Below are 18,109 nucleotides of genomic sequence, written 5' to 3'. Positions count from 1 at the left end.
TCAGCTGAAAGTAGGCAAGTAAAATATTTTGTTTTCTTGACATGCTGTGTTCGCGTTTCACTCCGGCCTGACTGTACATCCCAATGTGAGTTGGTCTAGCATAGGTGCAGAAATAAGGAGATCTTAAAACAAAATTTTTTATTACTGAACTTGGCAAAATTTAAATTTCATGGATGACGTATCTTAACATGCTGATTTCAAACATGACGTCTATCTTTATTAAATGCCACCTTTGAGAAAAACTTACTGTAAAGGTCTTGACAGATTTTAGACCGGTAGATTCTGCTTTCAAGAAGGAATGCAATAAAGTAATTTTATTGTTCCATATCTGCAACTAAAGTTATGGTTTCCTGAAGTTCACATATGGAAAGGAGGGTAAGTTTCCTTTATGCTTCCAAAAAATTCATAGCTCACTGAGGTAATGTTGGGCACCCTTATTGAAATTTCCAGGCAGCCAGCTTTCGAACAAAACAAGAATGGACAAAATCAAATGCACAAAAGCTGGGAAAAGCTTACCGAAAGTATGTACAGCGACATAAAAAAGCATTAAAATATAAATACAAACAAAACTCAACGTATTCAAGCATCGCTAAACACATGAATGTGCTTTATCTCATAACAAAATGTCATATCTTTGCAATGGCACCCTACTGCAAGCCGCAAAAATGTGCTGAAGGCTGCATGTTTCTGCTCGGAGCCTGTCACATATCGACAATATGACAGTTGCTTTTCACAAGCTTTCAGGGAACTCTTAACAGTTTTGTGGGACGTGGAAGTACACGTGCCGAGGCTTCCCTCAACTTAGAGTTCAGTTGCATCACTGCTTCAGCCACTGCACTCTCTATGGCAATAAACGGAGTGTGCTTGTCGCTTGGCACCAATGACCAGACAAAATTACCAGATAAACGAGTGCAGAGCCACACTGTCATTATGTGTCTGGCTCCGCAGCATTGTTGCAGAAGATTTGTATCGGAAAGCCACTCCTAAATAAGTTCGGAAGGCCTTTTTGACATCAACAGACATCAGAGAGGTTGTCAGTGGTGGAACTGGCAACTGGCTTCTTGTAGCAGCTTTTGTAGCAGAAGAAATCGCAGTTTGTAGCAGCAATTTTAAGTTTTGTAGCAGGAAAAATGGCATTTTGTAGCAGAATTCGAGCTTTTGTAGCACAAAAAAAAAGCTTCGTACCAAAATTCCATGCCAAAAAACAGTTATTTTAAATAAAGAAGCTTTGTTGTATTTCTGGAACAGGCGTTTGCTCAGACGTTTTTAGCAACCACGGCCATGCAAGAGCAAGCTTCAATCCCAAATGCAGTTTAAAGTGCTTGGTTCCTTAAAAAGAGCCGAAAATAAGCAAAACAGGAGGTTCTCCTAAAAACACTGCCGTTTTTATTCAGAAGAGCGACATAACGAAATGCTCAACAGAACTATAAAAAATGATACCGTTCTTAAAACAACCTTTCAGGTACTATTTCTTTCCTTTTCTTGATCACTCCAGCTTGGACAGTGCCGCTGCGAGCTTTTCCTGTCCATTCTTCAGAAGGGCTTGTCCACTCTCAACGTCTGCAAAATGTTTAGACTTGACACCTTTTGTGAAAAGCAGCTCAGCATTGGTGATCATATTCCTGGCCAGTCTGATCTCTTCTTGTACCTTCTCTTCATTCTGACCTCTTTTCTGGGTGTCTTTGTCCTGTACAGTGGTGAGCAGCCTTGTCTAGAGCGCTTGAGCAGTGCGCAATTGGTAACAAAAACCGAAATTAGAGAGCAGCCCCTCATTACAGGGAAAAGTTTTCATGCCTGCTTTGTTTACGAGGCTATCTGGCGCTACTTCCGTGCAAGCGTTGCAGCTGGACCCTAGAGGCTGCCACAAAATCTGGATTTGTTTGCAAGGAAGTGCACCGCCCGAGCGCTCTAGACAAGGCTGCTCACCACTGTACATCACAGTCTTGTTTCGCTTGTTTTGCACGGGTCTCTTCTCCTGCATCCGCCTCCAACCGTTGCAGCTGACGCTTCCGCGATCCTTTCACCGCTCTGATTAATCCTTGGTCATAGGAATGGCAGCTGGATTTTCTGCCCGATATAAGTTAGTCATAAGTTTTGTTACCTTTCAGCTTTGACAAAGACATCGAAGACGTGAAGTGTCCATCCACAAAGGCAGTGCGCTGACAGTGGTCCCTTTGTTCACCTTCGGTTGCAAAGCAGCGATGGCGATGTGGCTCCCGGCAGATGCGTTGCCGGAAGTGTTGCCAGCAGACATCAGTTTTGGTTTCACGGAAATGTTTTTCGGTTTCGTTCTCGGCAGAGTTATTGGAGTTATTCAGAGATATTTCGGCGCAGGCGTGGTGCAAAAGTAGGCAAAAAACCGATTTTGTAGCAGCATGTAGCAGGATTTCCCATTTGGCGCAATTTGGCGCAATTGGCGCAGCAGTTCCACCACTGGGTTGTACTCATGATTGGGCGGTGGATCACTCTGGTGGCAAAGCGCTCTGCTAGCAGCACAAGTCAAGGCTGCTTGGACACGGCCTCTGGTTTGAGAGCATGTCAGCTGAGGCCGCATGGTGGTATGTGGCCATTGCTGCCTCCAGCATATCACCCACATTGCTTGCATAAAATTTCAGGGCATAAATTTTAACTTTCTCGGCAAGGTCGAACTGTCAGGCGATCTCTCCCACTTAGTCAGTGGCCAGTGCCTCTATACTTCTGCACAAGGTTGCAAAATGTAGTCACTATGCAGCTCTGCACATGGTTAGTGCAGTTTTCTTTTATTAAAGGTACACAGCCATAAACATGTGCATCTTTGACAGAAAGTAATATATCTGGCTGTGACCATAGCAAACCATGACACATTACTTTTAATCTGTAATTTAACACTTCATGCTGCAGAGAGTCCAGCAACGTTAGCTACCAACGTTTCTAAAAATATTTAAATAAATTCCTTCTTACAAAGCAGCCCGATTTTAATATTGGCACTCTGTGTGAAGGCAGGTCTTTCTTTTTTGCCTGGTCAAGTCCAAACAAAAGAAACAGCCCATCCCGTAGTGGAAGAGTGCAGAGGGCGTTGGCATTTCAAGCACTGGCATTTCAACCTGGGTGTCCAAAGCAGCATCGGGTGTGGGCTGCCATCCACCAAGAAGGTAAATCTCCATGCAGCGAAATGACAATTGTACTTAATCAAATTATACAGCAAGTGTTGTGCTAGCCCCTCATACATGTACAACTCAATCTTTAAACCAAATGAACAAATTTTAGTCAGCTCACACTGCGGCGAATCCCAGTGAAAAACAAACCTTCGCAAGCCGCCATACTAACCGTGTAGCACAATGATGAAGATAAGTTTAGTCTCATATACTGCAGGATACAGTTCATGAAATTAAAGCCTTTTCTTTTGATTTAGATGCTGCAATTGCACTAAAAAATTTCCATGCATGCTCCTTCATGTAGAACATTTTACACAACTATGGCAGCACTACAACAGCCCAATGCAGTATTTCACAGGAACAGCTGTGTTCAAGGGACTTTCCCTGGTGTAAACGGCGTTGGTGTTGCTATCCTACATTATGCCGTCACCAAAAACCACCTGCAATCCCCTGCTGAACAGTGAGAATGCCACCCAGGTGAGTGCTGGCCACAGGGCAGAGTAGGCCAAGGAATGAGCGCTTGAAGAAAGCACCAACTGTGGCCAATGCAACTCTCTTGACAGTTGTATATCCAATGGGAGCAGAAAAGTCTTTAGGAGCTTTTTCACAGACTGAGCTCTTTTTGTTTTTTGCTTCTAGAAAATGAATTACGTCTACAGGCTCGATCACCTGTCATGTTTATGTGGTTAGTCTATGGGGTTTAATGTCCCAAAGGAACTCAGGCTATGAGGGACGCCGTAGTGGAGGGCTCCGGAAATTTCGACCACCTGGGGTTCTTCAACGTGCACTGACATCGCACAGTACACGGGCCTCTAAATTTTGCCTCCATCAAAATTTGACCACCGCGGCTGGGATCAAACCCGCGTCTTTCGGGTCAGCAGCAGAGCATCATAACCACTGAGCCACCATGGCGGCTGTCATGGTTATGCATATAATGGTTATATATAATGAGTAACGTTACTCTAAAGCGCAGTCATCAGCACCCCATACTTCAGACAGCATGCCGAGGAAAACTGTTTAAACGGCCTTTCAACAGTCTCTATAAGGTTCCATGCAATTTTGTCAACGTAATCGACTATTGTCCTGATGGATGCCAGAGAAGTCACTCAAATGGCCATGCAGCATGGCACTATCGAAGGCAGTAAGCAATCGCCATGGGTCACCCAGCAAGTGCCACATTGTCACCTTGATGTAGCAGCAGAGGGCGTCGCCCTTGAGCTCCCCCTCGCGCGTGCGGTACAGCTTGATCTTGTAGTGGCCCTTCTCGTCCTTCATGAGCAGGCCACACTTGCTCATCAGCTCCAGGAACTCCTCCTCATCTATGTCGTCCGGCAGGTTGCTCACGTACACCCACGTGTTGTGGGCATCGTCCAGCTCAAACCAGCCTGCATCACGCGACACCACACACCCTCAGCAGGCACTGCTACCAATCCCTTTTGCAGATGTTACCTGCACTGCACACGGACGCATAAGTTTTTCATACCACCCCCTACAAAAAATTTAATTCAGGTGAGAAAGGCATAAAAATTCCTTCACTCTATAACGCCCAAGTATCGAAAACATCAGATAAAAGCAATTAACTTCCAGGGTTTCATCACAAATGGTGCCTTCATTCTGTAAATGTAAGAAATTCGGAGATTTCTCAAGAAAAAGATAACTACAGCATAATTAGATTAAGTTAATTTGGATGATTTCTGCACGTCTAATGAAGATGAAACACGGCGCAAATATTTGGGTGCACGAACTAAACCCGGAGCGAAATTCCAAACTGTTCCTTAATATGACAACCCAGCATTACCAGCACTGAAATTTCATGCTGTTTTGACATTAGGGTTAGCTTTAGCAGGACTTCATCTTTCAACAGGCCTGCTACACCTCTGGCAGCAGATACTTTAACCTTGGTTTGATAAATATCTATGTCGGAAAAACTGTTTCTTCAAGTACGCTATCAATTCATCTACTTTGGTAAGCAGAAATCAAAATACTTCACAATTTTACACTCAGAATCATAAATGATTTGGTTAGTGTTACAAGGTTAAGAGCTTGTTTGGACCCACAGCCAGAGTGGACAGTCCCAGGATCAATGGTGAGCTGTACTTTGTATCAGGTAAGCTAAATCTGAGCAGAGACAGGGACACAAAAGAACAACGCCCCTTACTGCCAGTGGCATTATTCACTTCAGTCTTTCTTTCGTCCTCACTTGTTCCACAGTTTGTTTCCCTGACATCCGCAACCGCGATATAATAAAGTGGGTTCAGCTGTACAAGGAAGACATGAAAGGGACAGCGTGAACTGCTTTTTTCTGTCCAATACCATAACGCTAGCGCTATCAGGGACAGGTAAATTTGCAAGATTTGTGATGCAAGTCCCAATTCCTGCATGTTGAGGGCCTCAGGGAACAGGCAAATTCTAAAGAGTACAACTCGAACTGTCCGAAAGAAGAAACATCTTACATGCTATGTTGAGGTTGAGAGGCAAGGTCGTACTACATAAGTACCCTTTGTGTGTGGGACTCTACGCAAGACAGTAGAACAGACTGGGAGATGCCTCAATGATCAGATGAGAAAACACACGTATTACCTTAGGTCCACAAAATGCAATAGCCTAGCCTTACACTGAAAATTCTGTAGCTGCACTGCAGCCTTCAACAGCAAGGTAGTGCAAAAAAGATATCCTAATTCATGTAAACAAAATGCAATGAATCAAAAGCCTGTTGCGTGCAGTAATGCACGTTCAGATACATTCATTAAAAAATTGGCAGTGACTTAGCTCTGGTTAAGCCTGGATATACAAGCGAAAAGCTGCAGTTGTGCTTTGTTTGACGTCATGGCTGTCGCAGTTGGCGCACAATGCACTGGGAGCACCACGATAACGGTGTAGGCAAGCGCGTTCTATAGCCCTCCTTCCGCATGCGTAGTAACTGTGGTAAACACGCGGCTGCAACGAAAGGTCAGACGGTGGCGAGGAGGCGAGCACGCAGTTGTAGCGGTGGTGAGGAGGCGGCGCACATGCGCAGTAGCGCGCGGCTGTGCCGAAAGGTCAGGCGGCGGCGGCCACCTGCGCCACGCGTGACATCACTCGGTTTCGCGCATGTGCAGAATTCGCTATTCAGTTTCACGGCATATGCAAAGCTCGGCTCCGACCCTCGTAGTGAAGATTTTCATGTCAAAAGTTCACTGGCATGTGTGCACAGGGTACAAGTGATTAGCCCTAGCTGCTTCATGAGAAGATTAATGCAATGATTATGCCACACACAACTGTACGGCGACTGTGCTTATTTATGTTATGGGATGGTTACAGTGAGCACTCTAATGTATGAGAAATGTGCACGCATGGAGTGGTGGATCTTGTCTCGGAGCACATTTGCGGGTAGCGTCCCGAGCTCATTCCCTCATGTGCATGACCTGCCACACGTTTGCACACTGTGTCCTCACGCCTACACATAGTGTCCCAAGTATGATGTTCCGCCTCAACTGTGGCTGTATCCAAGTCCCTCCTTGTAACGCAACTGATGTGCCACGCTACATCGATGTCAACAGTTTATCACTTTGGTGGCCACTAAAGCATGCCGAACAACGCGCTTCAATTCACCATGGTGAACGATGCACTCTGCAGCAGTGGGGAGAAAGACATAAAGGTTCGCACACACATGTGCCTAGCCCTCTTCCCAAATGCACATTCCTCCATGCAGTTTTTTCTCTCTGCGGACACCTTGTCACTACTCCAGCATGAAACCCAGTGATACGGCACTAACAGCTTACGGCACTGTAAAGAACTGGCTTATCTGAGTATGCAATGAACTGCACGGTGACGGCACTATCAAAAAACTTTGAAAGAAATTGTATATATATCATCATCAGCCTGACTACGACCACTGTAGGACAAAGGCTGTGCTGTGCGATGTCAGTGCACGTGAAAGAACCCCAGGTGGTCGAAATTTCCGGAGCCCTCCACTACGGCGCCCCTCTTAGCCTGAGTCACTTTGGGACGTTAAACCCCCATAAAACAAATTAAACCATACCTCTTCATTTAACCCTGTCCCTCACCAGTTGCGGTCACCGCATTCCCGCAAATTTCTGAATCTCATTTGCCTACCTAACTTTCTACCACACCCTGCTACGCACCCCTTCCTTGGAATCCAGTCTGTTACCCTTAAAGACCAGCGGTTATCTTGCCTTCATATTACATGCCCTGCCTAAGCACATTTCTTCCTCTTGATTTCAACTAAGATGTCATTAACCCGCGTTTGTTCCCTCACCCACTCCATCCGCTTCCGATCTCTTAACGTTACACCTATCATTCTTCTTTCCATAGCTCGCTGCGTTGTCCTTAACTTAAGCTGAATCCTCTTTGTTAGCCTCCAGGTTTCTGCCCCATACGTGAGTACCCGTAAGATAAAGCTGTCGTTTACTTTTCTCTTCAGGGATATTGGTAAACTGCCATTCATGATCTGAGAGAACCTGCCATATGCGCTCCACCCCATTCTTTTTCTTCTCGTTATTTCACTCTCATGATCCGGATCAGCTGTCACTACCTGCCCTAAGTAGACATATTCTCTTACTACTTCCAGCACCTCGCTACCAATTGTGAACTGCTGTTCCCTTGCTAGGCTGTTGAACATTGCTTTGGTTTTCTGCATGTTAGTTTGCAGACCCACAGTACTGCTCTGCCTGTCTAACTCATCTATCATGTTTTGCTGTCCCATCTTCTGAGTGACTTAGCAAGGCAACGCCATCAGCGAATCGCAGATTACTTAGGTATTCTGCATTAACTCTTATTTCCAACTGTTCCCAACCCAGGCCTCCGGATACCTCCTGTAAACAAGTGGTGAATAGCTCTGGCGAGATCATGTCGAATCGAGACGGAGATAGGATTCTTGCCTATTTACATTTTCAGCTTATTAAATGCTTAACGTTCAATTTAATGTTTGTACTTGATCAGATTTGTTCTGGCCTGAACCTTGCTGTACGTTTTTTGAAGAAAGAGATGCAAAAACAGTTGTCAGTCAGTGAGTGTATTGTGTAGTCACTAGCCCTGCTCTTTCAAGCTGTCCTCCATGTGAATCTATGGCAAACCAACGAGCCTATTGCAGTACTCTCGTATATCCCTCACTATGCTCCATCAGTGCATCCACAGAAATTATATAACTGTGGAAAATATATTTTTCAGGAGGACACAGGGGCGCGCAATAAAAGACATGGACATAGAAGTAGACAGGGACGAGCGCTTACTATCAAGAGGCTTTACGAGCGCTTACTACCGCACAGTGGCGCTTGGGTAAAGCGAAGGTATATTAACGGTCTACGTCGAATAAAGCCTGTTCATAGTAAGCGCTCGTCTCTGTCTACTTCTATGTCCGTGTCTTTTATTGCGCGCCCCTGTGTCCTCCTAAAAAGTTATGAACCAACACGCCAAAATACAAGTCCTTCCAAAATATATTTTGCCCTTTCGTCGACGAACTACCTGTTATCTGGTGGAAAAACAAAGAGCATTGTATACGAGTCTAACTTCAGACATCATAGGCAATTCGATAATTTGCAAGAGAGGAACAAGCCGGGCTAGCTGGTACATTCTTTGCATAAAAACAGCACAGCAGACGGGACCAAGAAGAGAAGAAACATGCAGCACCTGTGTTTGTGTCTTCTCTTCTTGGCCCAGTCTGCTGCGCTGTTTTTATGTCGAGAATTTGTTACAAAAAGAACTGGAATACTGTATGCCAGAATTTTCCTTTTTGAAAGCTTCCAAGAACACATTGCACTGCACTTGAGTGTAATGTAGCTGTACATCTGGCTTGTATCACAGAGTATGCATTCCACTGAACATTTGTGTTTGACTGTAAACATAGAGCGATAACATAACGCTAACGATGGAACGATAACAAATATAATGCGAAGGCAAGATAACCGCTGGTCCTTAAGGGTAACGGAGTGGATTCCAAGCGAAGGCAAGCGTAGCAGGGGGCGGCAGAAAGTTAGGTGGGTGGATGAGATTAAGAAGCTTGCAGGGATACGGTGGCCACAACTGGCAGAGGACAGGGTTAATTGGAGAGACATGGGAGAGGCCTTTGCCCAGCAGTGGGTGTAGTAAGGCTGATGATGATGATAGAGCAATCTTAAAGGTTCCATGTACAGGAAGATTAAAAGAACACCACTGTACTTGGTTCGCTTGGCTTTGGTTTGCCCGACTTGGCTTGCATTGGATGCTCCGCAGAATCGTGTGAGCTACCAGCTGGCTTCTCCGTCGCAGAGGCCTCTTTGCTTGAGCTGCTGGCATCAGCAGAACCTTCAGGAGTTGCCCCGTCAGTGTTGCCATAGTTTGCCTGGTAGGCCGCCAGGAAGTCCTCCGTCACCTGATATGGAGCAGCACCAAAGTGACTTCACCATGCTGCCTGCTGTGCATCATGCGATACAAAGATGTTTTACATTTTACCAACACTAACAAAATCTGACAATCTCAGTGACAGGACCAGTATTCCGCCTCACAGTGTTACTTCAGTTGCCCAAATTTTAAAAGCTGCTGGTGTGCGGCATATTCCAAAGACATAATGTTTTGCACGGGTGATTTTCCCTTGAAAGACAGCTACAGGCTTAGTAATCAACAAAATAAACTCAGAAAGCTACAGCGCAATATGACTAATTAATTACAACTCATTTTTATCCTCAGTTTGGTCCAGTCAGTGCCAATGCACAGTTCTTGCGTCATGTCATATTCAAGCTATTATGTGACCAGTGATTATGTCGGCATAAACACGTGGCGCGAGGAGAAGTTTGTTTGCTCAAACCTCAACCATGTACAACCATACAGCCTAAGGTTCTAAGTAAGTGATAACTGACAGATGGATACAGAGATGTCCTAATATTTTGTTCTGCTGAAAAGGCAAGACACGTGATGCCGATTTACACGTAGATGGAGACACTGAAGATACTTGCTGACCAACGCTGAAAATTAAACTATGCTCTACTCAGTGTCTGTGGCTGAAACTTCCTGGAATGCATTCATGTGTGCCAAGGAAATAAATAACACTTTGGACTTGCATTAACTTTCGCGCCTGTGCCCTTTAAGAGAACAAATGCACTCACAATGAGCCCATGACAAGTCAGTCTATCTTGTTTACAGTAGACACTCAGAATAATAAGGTAGTAATTACTGATCAGCATCCATTTCAGCACAGCCATATGGCTATGCTTCGATGGATGCTAACGAGTAACTACTACATTGCTACAAATCTGCTGTACCTTGAGGGATTCTTCTAAGAATTGGATCAACACTCAGAATAAACATCCAGACAGGCTTCAGGATTAAACAAACACTACAGTAATCGCACAGTGCTAAAATGTATGAGCATATTTCACAACGATATAGAGCAAATAGGATAATAAATGATCACGTCAAAGTGCATGCCAGTTTTGAGAGTTTAATAAACATTTGTGGTTTCCCTACCCAGTCAAGTGCTTACAAGACGCACAGCACAGTTTGCAGTTTCAAAGTTCTCACATGAGACAGAAATAGGCCTGTTTCAGCCAGTAAACACTGTAATGAAAACTTCAAGCACTGAACGAAAGCAAGTGCACATTTGCTGCAATGTTGTGCCTTCCTGACTCTGATACTAGAAACTGACCACCAACAGTGACAAAACATGTGGTAGCATAATTAGGAACCAGGCTCTAGTGACTGCAAGCACATGAACTCAACATTTTACTACCACATGAATAATGGCAACATTGTTCATATTTTGGCAAAAATCTATTAAGAATAAAAAAAAGATCTGCACTGAAGAAACTATGGAGTTTCCTCCGGAGCTGGTAAGCGAACTTCATCCGAGACTTATATGAGGAAATGATCACATTTGAAAATCTAAAAAATTAAAACGGCCTCACCAAATGAACTATGCACAGAAGTTATATGACAGTTTGAGGATTGTGAACTCAGCTGCGATCTCTTTTTTACCCCAGGCTCTATTTTGCAGCGCTCGGTCTTTTCGTTTATTTCCCATTGAAAGCAGTTCTTTATTACCGGCGACGTTGCAAGTCCCCATGCCAAGGACGAAACAAGCAAATGAAAGGCCATGCGCCCAGACACGGATATTAAGCGCAAGTGTTCGCCCCGAACCCGCAATATCCCGTCTTAACGCTCAAGAAAAGCTCCCCAGATAAGACATGTCTGAGGAATCCCATTACTTTTATTCAAGATGTGGACACTGAAGAAGTGCTTTACGCAAAAAAAAAAAAAGAAAAGAAGGATGAAACGTGACTGATTACAATCGCCCGTCGAAGGCAATTAGCACTGCACCAACATCGCACTTCACGTCATGCACGATCTGTGCCGCCAAAAGCAGTCGCAACCGCCTCGATAAAGCGCCGTGATGCGCGCCGGCAAGGAGTCACCTAAAGATACGCGCTGCGAGTTGAACAGCGCCCCAACGCAAACGAAATATGATCAGACCTTTGGAAACCATGCGTGTTTCTCATGGTCCCACTCGTAAACAGTGCCGTCGTTGGGGTCCACGTAAGTGTAGGGATCTGAGCCAGACTGCTGGCGCTCTTTTTCCGCGTTCTCCAGCGCCAACTGCTGCTCGAATTCGTCGCTCATCGTTGACGGTTGACGAGGCCGTAGCTCCGCAGTCACTGTTGAGCACTGGCCAAGTCGATGGCAGCGCACTTGTGATGAACTGTGCGACGATCACAGATTCATGCTCGTCAAAGAGCAGATATAGCGTGCACTTGGTACGGGAGCAACAGTGAAGGCAAGTTCAGGGGAAAACAAGCGAAAAGCACGGAGATGCAGTCACGAAAACGGTTGTTTACGCCGGCTGTAAACGCGCACACACACACCAACAGCACCGACAGCAATGAAAATGGCGGTGAACAGCGTTGCTTGCCAGAGACGCGGCTACTCATTTTCGCTAAGTACAGACGAAAGAAGTAATTACAGGCAACAGCAAATAAAAATAAACTAATAATATCTCAAAAAATAATATTGGTACCAATTTATAATTTAAAAACAACCATAATTTTGTTTTATTTAATAAGCATTGCAAAGAATAGTTCTAAATAAGAAACGAAACCGAAACTCAATGTGCAGGTACTGTATTCTTATTGCACAGTTTTGAAATTTTTACTCAGAATGCAATGCAGGAATTTGACTGAGGTGAAATATTCTCAAACATCATGTTCGCATACTTTAGCAGAAATATAAGGTGTAGGCTGCGTGTTTTGTGTGCTCTGCCTTAGAGCGTTGAGCCGTAATCACGGAGATAGAAGCATTTAGGAGGCGAAAGTCGCCTCTCTCCCGCGACCGCAGAGAGTCACAGGCGCTGTCTGCTTCCTTCGACCGCCGCCGGATGCCGCCCTCGTCAGGTTCCCGAGGACGACGCGCGCTCGCGCCGTCGCGCGCATTTCAGTGCTTCCGCGGGAGAGCATTTGCGCGGCCAACATTTTCTTCACAATAATGTCATGCTGCCCTAAGTTATCGTGCGGTAAAACGTGGCTTCGTAGTACGGGAGGCAATCGACATTCGAATTCTAACCGTTGATGTTTCCTGCGGCTTGGCGCTCTTCCGCCTATTGGTGAGCACTGCCGCGCGCGATGGCTGCCCTTTTTTACTTGATGGTCCTGAAAGAAATTCGTTGGATACACATCGCTGCTGGTCACTGGGAGCCTTGAAGGAGATGACACTTTCTTTGCAGGACTTGTATCCGCTATTACAGTTCGGAACAAAGCACTTACGTCCCATCGTATGCTATAACGAGGCAGTAAGACGTACCAGGTCCACGGAGATATATATAGACCAGGACTCGAACGAGAGCACTCTACCACGCCGGTCACACAGCTTCTGGAGACTAGAACACACGACCCCACTCGCTGTTTCGAGGGTGTTACGTGTTACAGTGTATTCCTTATTTTTTATTTTTTCTTGGTTTCTGTGTCTTCCGCCAGTTTGTGTCCGAAGCTGCTAAAAGATTTGGCGGAGCTCCTCTGCAGGGAGTGAGGGGGGGGGGGGGGGGGGGGGCGTTTCCCAGCCGTCACTGTGCACAAGCAGGGCTGTCTTGCTCGCCATTCTCAAGACAGTCTGACCGGGGCAGCGACGCATTGTGTTAGCCCATTTTGACCCGAATACCCAAATAGAAGAGCTCAAGCATGACTAGCTACAATGGACCGCTCCACAACAAGATGAAAGAGGCCGCTCGGTGACACGAAGCCGTATCGATACGTGCAGTGCCCAATTAGCAGTGACAGCGTTGTGATGCCCTTGCAGCTAAAGAGGCAGGGGAGATAAGGAGCCAGCTGGGCTCGTTCATCGTGGGATTCGACCCGCCTTACAGGGAAAGTACAGCGTTTGGAAGCCCACTTCGGCGTCCCTGTGACCGCAGGGGATGAAAAGGGAGCGGTGCAATGTTAAAAAAAAAATGTGAGCCCGTCCGTGAGCTGGCTAGTTTAGCCACAGCTACAAGCACGGCGTCTACAACTACTTAGCCGCCGTTCTCCGTGCAAGCCGGCTGGAATGGTAACATTCTTGATACCCTATCAGCGGCCCCAGACCACAAACGGAGGGGTTCCCTGTAACACCCCGCCAATATATTCCCGCACTGCTTTTTTTTTTTTTGCACGCTCCGCCGTCCCCACGGAGATAGAATCGTCCCGAAACCGCGCCATGCACCGCGCAGCGCGGTACCTCGCGCTGCCCAAGCGGGCACAGCGGGCACCGCGCGTGAGCGCCATCTACCGCGCGCCACGGAAACCGACCTCCCTTCCTCTCCTCCACGTGACGTTTTCTGGCCGCCCGCGCCGGCCGCGGGGGCCTGGAGTTGCGCCTCCTAAAAGCCTTCTATCTCCGTGGCCGTAATTATACACCATTTTACGAGGAGCGGGCAGGAGAGGGAGAAATACTCTCAAACACGTGCGCTGCGCGACACCCCACTGTTGCCGTCTTCCCCTGGGCTGATAATCCGGCGCGCGGAGCAACGGCCGTGGCTGCTTAGCTACCGGTCAAGCGCGTGTTTGCGTCTGTACAACAAAAGCAGCAATGTTGTACGAAACACCAACGTCTTCTAGACATCATTGTTTTATTGTCGGTTGCGGAAATAGTCGACGAAAGTAGAAAAAAACAAACGCCCCCAGTATTTACGTGCACCATGTTATGTGAAGGTCTCAGCACGTCTGCGGTGTCCATTTCTTCACCGCTTTTCCGCCGGTCCCGAGTTGCATTGGCAGTGGGCGTAGTTGATCAAGATACTTGCGCCAACAAAAAGCTTAAACGTTAGCGCACTTTGTGAACGAAATGCAGACAGAAACAAACCCACTGCCTGTGCCTAATATCGGGCGCGGAACGAAGCGCAGCGCCTGGGTTACCAAACTGTAATCTGTGCATAATTTTAAGAGATCAAGTATTTGGACGGCCTTGGCAAAGTTCTTTTAATTCAGCAGTACACTATGTGAGGACTTCACAAATTTGGCCACTTCGTTTCGCCGCCCCACATGATCGTCAATATCGGGAGGGTGTGGGGATCGCCACCTGAAAAAAATAAACATGTCGTTAGTGACACTAATTTAATTTGCACAGCATGGCATGATAGAAGCGGCGACATGAACTTTTACCCAACTGCAAAGTGAGGAAAAATGCAGCCATGGCAATGTAAGATGAAAAAATACACGGCATGCACAGGACGGTAAACTCTGCCACGCATTGAAATAAATTATTCGACTGATATCGCATCGAATGCACTGTAAAAAAATCCACACTATGCATAACCGTGCCAGAGATACAACAAACGCAGCGACTTGAGCAGTGCCCCGATCCGATTGAGATTGGAATTCTCAACACAGGTGCGGCGATTCTGCCTGTCAGTGTAAGTGGTAATAGCGTTCCATTAACGTACCAACCTATTAGATCGTGTAACTGCACATTTTCAGGTATTTGTGCACCAGTGAGTACTGGCGGGAGCGGAGAAGGCGAGAATGCGAATTGCTTTCAGTCAACTGGCTTGTATCGCTCGTAGTACGAACAGCCCTACGCAAGCGGCAGGAGGGGCCGAATTTCAATTTCATCGCGCGTATCTCCGCAAACCAACATTCTAATCATCAGAAGTGGATTCGTTTCGGTCATGTATTCGCTGTTTCCAAAATGTTCAGTTTGTAAACGGGGTACTCTGTCGCAAGCTCAGCATCTAAACTGTCACACTCGCCATGTCCAAGCAGGCAGCGAGAGAGTTCATGAAAAACTGCGCTCCACGAAAAACTAGATATTCATTGCTCTCCTGCGATCTTGTGTTTCAACACATTTTGCTTGCGTTTTTTCTAACATGCAACACCGTGCCGCATTCGCCCTACAGGCAACCGGCGACAAAAAAGCACGCGTGAACTGCGAGCATGGCACTCACCGATGCTGATCGTTCGCTGCGTTGAGGAACGGTCGCTTGCTCCCAGTTGGTTATTGCAGGAGCTAATGGCATAGCACAAACGAGGATGGACACGAGGCGAACGCCCACCCAAAATTTCTAGGCTTGGAAGGAATAAAACGGGCGAATGACACTTTCAAAGATCGCACGCTGCTTCGTCTGCAGCCCACCGGCTGCAAATTATCAGTCCAAGATGGCGTCGGCGGTAGGCGGCGCTCGAGTAAAACAAACATCTTCGGATCACGCGTGGAGACCGGGACCGGACAGACTGCGAGAGCGTCTGCGTAAAATAGATGAGTACTTTCCTTTGATAGTTTTAAAAGTGCGTTTAGTTTTTTGGGCTGTTAGGGGAAGTGCAGGTTAAGGAATAGAATTTAGGTCAGTGACCTAATTTCGGCCGGGACTATTTGGCCGACAGTTGTCTCAGTGTTTTTTTTGTGCGTTAACTTTTAGAGAGATAGCTATTTTTTTCCAAGTGATTGATCGGCATTTGCGGTAGCCAGACTTTTATTTGATTTTGCACGTGTTTTCAAGTGTTTTCGTCTTGAGCGTGTAGATATCTGGGCATTTGGTGCAAGCAATAATCGAGTGTTGCTACGATGGTTAAGTTACTGAAGGTTAGATGTATGGAGTGTGAGGAATCGGTGAATTTAAAAGAAACGCGGTTCGATTCAGTGGAGGAGGCCGAAGGCGCAGATTTTATGTGCAAATTCTGCGTATTAGGTGCACGCCTGGACAGGGCTGAACGGGCGAACAGCGAACTAGTGCTAAGGATGGATGCTCTAGAAACAGAGTTACAGATAGAGAGGGCAGAGAAGCGTAAGCTTCAAGTACAGCTATCTCAGATCGAGTCAAAACGGCTGACACCGCCATTGGAAGCCACAATGGCGGGCATTCCAGCGCCAGCCACGTGGATGGGGCTTGCACTGGCATGGACAGCGAGGGGCCAGTAGGTCAGACATGTTCAGGCAGGAACAGCTATGCACAGGTGGCAGCTGGGAATTCGAGAGGCGGTACTGAGAAGGGGTCCGGGCTACTTCCAGGAAATGAGGGCACAGTCGCTGATAAGAGGCAGCGAGATCCGGAAGTTAGGAGGGAGTGGCAGAGTACCCTAGTGCTTATCGCTGGTGACTCAAACATGGGGCGCTGCAAAAGAGCTATTCTGGACCGGGTGAAGGGTGATAGGCGGGTAGCAGTCGGGGTGTTTCCAGGAAAGACAATGGACGATGTCCTGACAGCGACTAAAAGTGAACTTTCCGAGAAGGCTGCAAGGCGTAACTTGGTAGTGGTAGCGGCGGGGCTAAATGATGTCCTGAATGGTAACGCCGCACAAGTAGGGAAAACATTAGCTGAGGGAGTTGACGGTATAAGGGCGATAGCACAGCAAGCGCAGATCGTGGTGTGTACAGTGCCTGAGGTACAAGGAAGGAATGCAGAGGTTGCTAAAGACGTTGTGAATCTTAATCGCGAGATAAGGCAGTTAGGCCTCGAGAAAGGCTTTGAGGTGGTAGAAATAAACAAGGAAGTGCACAGGGCAGGTTCGGGCAGAGACTTTGGACGAGATGGCATCCATTTCAGTGGAAGGGTAGGAGAAGAGATAGGCAGGCGCCTGGGAGGCCGAGCGGTAGCTTTTTTAGGGGGTCCACGGTGGCTCAGGGCGTAGGTGTAGGTAGAAGCGATGTAAATGTAACAATAGCGGCTGATCCCAACAAAATGGCCACTAGGAGGCCCAGAAAGAAAACTACGAAAAAGAAATTTAACGCCAGGATCAGTTACATAAACATGCAAGGGGGTAGAAAGAGAGCGAAATGGCTAGAAATAGAACAGCAGTTAAAGGACGAAGCAGTAGGTGTGTACGCTCTATGCGAGACACATCTGAGGGATCTAGAAGATCCACCTTTCATCGATGGCTATGTCTGGGAAGGGTGCAACAGAACAACAACGGACAAGAAGGGAGGAGGAGTAGGTATGCTGATACATAAAGGAACAAATTGGCAAAGAATAAAATCAACTTGCAAAGAACATGTCTGGGTATCAGGTACAATTGCTGGCAAAAGGACATGGCTAGGGGTAGTTTATTTAGGGACCGGGGACAAATGCAGGCAAGAAAACAAGGATCTAGTTAAGTGCCTCAATGACGATATAAAGCAGATTGGAGACGGTGTCGATATTATTTTGCTTGGAGACATGAACGGCCACATCGAGGATCTGGATGGATACACAGATTGTAACGGGAAGTTAATGCTAGACTTGTGTGAGCGGCACAACTTAGTTATTGTCAATAGAGAAACTAAATGTGAGGGACAAATCACGTGGGAATCCCGTAACAGGCAAACAACCATTGACTACTGTCTAATGTCGCAGGGCATCTATAGCAAGCTCGCAATAATGGAAATAGACGAAGAGGGGAAGGACAGCCTAGGAAGTGATCATAAACGTATTAGTCTACAGTTGGGAGCCCTAGGCAAAAGAGAAATGCAACGAAGTCCAAAAGACAACGCAAAATTAAATGATGAACAAATAGCGCTAATATCAGCCGATATAGAAGAAATAATTGAGAAACGCCACATGGAAAATTGGG

At 46.5% G+C, this 18,109-nt stretch overlaps 1 protein-coding gene and 1 long non-coding RNA gene across 2 annotated transcripts in view; both read right to left on the bottom strand.

Annotated features, from left to right (window-relative positions):
• barc (RRM1_TatSF1_like and RRM2_TatSF1_like domain-containing protein barc) overlaps window positions 1-11,988 on the bottom strand; it is a 43,075-nt gene extending 31,087 nt beyond the window's left edge. Inside the window, exons 1-3 of the mRNA XM_089572165.1 lie at window positions 11,577-11,988; window positions 9,291-9,483; window positions 4,320-4,519 (exon numbers count right to left, since the gene is read on the bottom strand). Of these exons, the coding sequence (XP_089428291.1) occupies window positions 4,320-4,519; window positions 9,291-9,483; window positions 11,577-11,723 (540 nt within the window). The 5' untranslated portion in view covers window positions 11,724-11,988. The remainder of the gene's footprint in view (window positions 1-4,319; window positions 4,520-9,290; window positions 9,484-11,576) is intronic.
• A 2,540-nt stretch (window positions 11,989-14,528) lies between these two features.
• LOC149360087 (uncharacterized) lies at window positions 14,529-15,708 on the bottom strand. The gene is made up of 2 exons (XR_016288307.1): window positions 15,511-15,708; window positions 14,529-14,645 (listed from the first exon to the last, which is right to left on the bottom strand). It is a non-coding gene; the product is annotated as an uncharacterized LOC149360087 (long non-coding RNA).
• Window positions 15,709-18,109: the final 2,401 nt, after the last annotated feature.

Source organism: Amblyomma mixtum, chromosome 2 (assembly GCF_055824585.1).
Source record: "Amblyomma mixtum isolate Tamu chromosome 2, ASM5582458v1, whole genome shotgun sequence".
In the NCBI taxonomy this organism is placed as follows: domain Eukaryota; kingdom Metazoa; phylum Arthropoda; class Arachnida; order Ixodida; family Ixodidae; genus Amblyomma; species Amblyomma mixtum.
Note: the sequence above shows the minus strand (reverse complement) of the source record. Positions and strands in the feature narration are given on the sequence as shown.